The 2,126-nt window shown below is 39.7% G+C and overlaps 1 protein-coding gene across 1 annotated transcript; it reads right to left on the bottom strand.

Moving 5' to 3' along the window:
* Nucleotides 1–483: 483 nt before the first annotated feature.
* LOC120151556 (ethylene-responsive transcription factor LEP-like) lies at nt 484–1,355 on the bottom strand. The gene has a single exon (XM_039163965.1). It carries the CDS (start codon nt 1,353–1,355, stop codon nt 537–539), a length of 819 nt encoding a protein of 272 aa, XP_039019896.1. The 3' UTR covers nt 484–536.
* Between the last annotated feature and the right edge of the window lie 771 nt (nt 1,356–2,126).

The following is a 2,126-nucleotide window of genomic DNA, read 5'->3' as shown; positions in this document are numbered from 1 at the left end:
CTTAATGGATTTTTCTTATGCTCGTCCTTAGGTTTCAATATTAGAATCACTGTGGAGGAGATAGATTAGAAAAGTTGAATAATGCTTAATATTATTTTTATAATTATAATTATAATTAATTTTCATTATGTGTTAACTATATTTTCGTCTATAAAGTCTCATCACACATTACAGCACATGCCTAATTAAGAACATGGGTAGATCCATTAAAAAGTAACCAAAAGAAAAAACACACTAGCGGCTGATAGTGGTGTGATTAAACGTTTTACATTTACAAATAAAAAAAAGCAACTTTGACCAAAAAGGCATGACATGAACCACAAAAGAAGGCTTGGAAGCAGGACCATTTCCTCCCAAATCCAACAACAACCAAAGAAACCGGTACTTAAGTACCACCAAAATCATTAAAATACGCAGATCCAGACAGCAAAATCTTAAAACTAAACCAACACCTTCTTCTTCTTCTTCAATAACATATGACAGAAGTTGTAGACTTGTAGTAGCAATTTATCATTTGTTATTGTGGAAGCTAGCTATTAAAAGAAGTAACCCGATGATGGTGATAATGAACCCAAATTAAATCCCTCGCTTACCGTATCAGAAACCGATGGCATCATCAATTCGTAAGAGTTAAATCCCAAGTACGGCTCACTCACTCCTGAATCAAACCCGAGAAGGCTCGAGTCACTCCACTCACCGTAAGTATAACTCATATCTGAACCAGCAACTCCAGATGCGTAACAAGTGGAAGAGACATCGGGAGGCAAAGGTGGCAGCTCACAATCATCGCTGAACTGTTGAGAACCACCGTTTCCGGCTTCCATGACACCGGTAATGGGTGTGTAAGACACTAATGAATCACTACTCTCTTGGTTCCACCTGTTTCCGGCTGGTAATAAACCGGACGAGAAGTGGCAGGCATTGAAAGGGTCTTGGTTGAAGAAAAGCTGGTTCTGGTTACTGTCCATTTGTTGGTGAAAAGGTGGATTAATTGGGAAAATCGACGACATGTTATGCTGTGTTTCATCGGGGGAAATGATGGAGGTGACCGATGAGCCGACTGGCATATCGGAATAAACGAAGTTGGTTCGAACCTTGGAGCCACGCATGGAGCGAGCGGCACGGTCGTAGGCTAAGGCAGCTTCCTCGGCAGTGTCGAAGGTGCCGAGCCAATGCCTCTCCTTTGTGGAAGGGTCTCTTATCTCCGCTGCATATCTGCCCCATGGCCTCCTCCTTACTCCCAAGAATCGTATCTCTTGTTGTTGCTGCTGCTGCTGCTGCTGCTGAGGTTGCTGTTGCTTTCTTTTGTTTTTAGAAGAGGAAGGAGAGTTGGTTTTTGAGTTGTTGAAATCCATGAGGATAAAAATAACAGTCTTTGTAAAGTACAGTCTCTTTCTAGTTTCGGTGTATGTCTTTCTGGGACTTTAAAGGACGGTCTTTTTCTCTCTTTTTGTTGATTAGATAGATAGAGAGAAAATTCTTGGTCTTGGGAATGGAATAAAGCAATAACACTTGGGGGTTGTTCATCACCCATTTGCATTTGTGTTTAAATAGGGGAGAAATTTTGAAATGCATCCATAGTTTTTTGTAATCCAAGATTACGAGTGAGCAAAGAACACTCTCTCCCATGCTAGATAATGATCCTAGCGTGGGGCCATGCATCTGATTGGACCCTCATAAGCTCCCATCAGCACAGTTGCCCTTCATTATGAATCACTCAACACAAAAGTCACTTTCCAATATTTGTGATGTTTTGAGAACTAAATCTCTGCTCCTGTTGTTTGCACCATATGGCTAAGATATCAATCATATAGGTTGACCTGTAATCATGGGTTTGATTAGAGGCTATTCACCTGATCTCATCATTCATCTACCTGGAGTTCAATCATTCTTTTGGACCATATCACTTTGAACATTCTTATATGATTTCTCCTGAAGGAAGTGCAATCATGGACTTATCACCGCCTTAATATAATTCCATCATTGAATCAACTTTGTACCAAATTTTCATTGACTTCCCATCATCAAAGTTGAGACTATAACATCCATCTTCAAAGATTCCGACATAAGAGAAGGAATAGATAAGGGTCAATATTTCTTTTTATGTTTTTATTGATAATTTAATT

The sequence above is a fragment of the Hibiscus syriacus genome, unplaced genomic scaffold (genome assembly GCF_006381635.1).
Source record: "Hibiscus syriacus cultivar Baekdansim isolate YM2019G1 unplaced genomic scaffold, ASM638163v2 tig00111059_pilon, whole genome shotgun sequence".
Classification (NCBI taxonomy): Eukaryota; Viridiplantae; Streptophyta; class Magnoliopsida; order Malvales; family Malvaceae; genus Hibiscus; species Hibiscus syriacus.
Note: the sequence above shows the minus strand (reverse complement) of the source record. Positions and strands in the feature narration are given on the sequence as shown.

What these genes read in the sequence shown, in the direction of transcription:
- LOC120151556 (XM_039163965.1), bottom strand. Translation starts at nt 1,355, where the DNA reads ATGGATTTCAACAACTCAAAAACCAACTCTCCTTCCTCTTCTAAAAAC.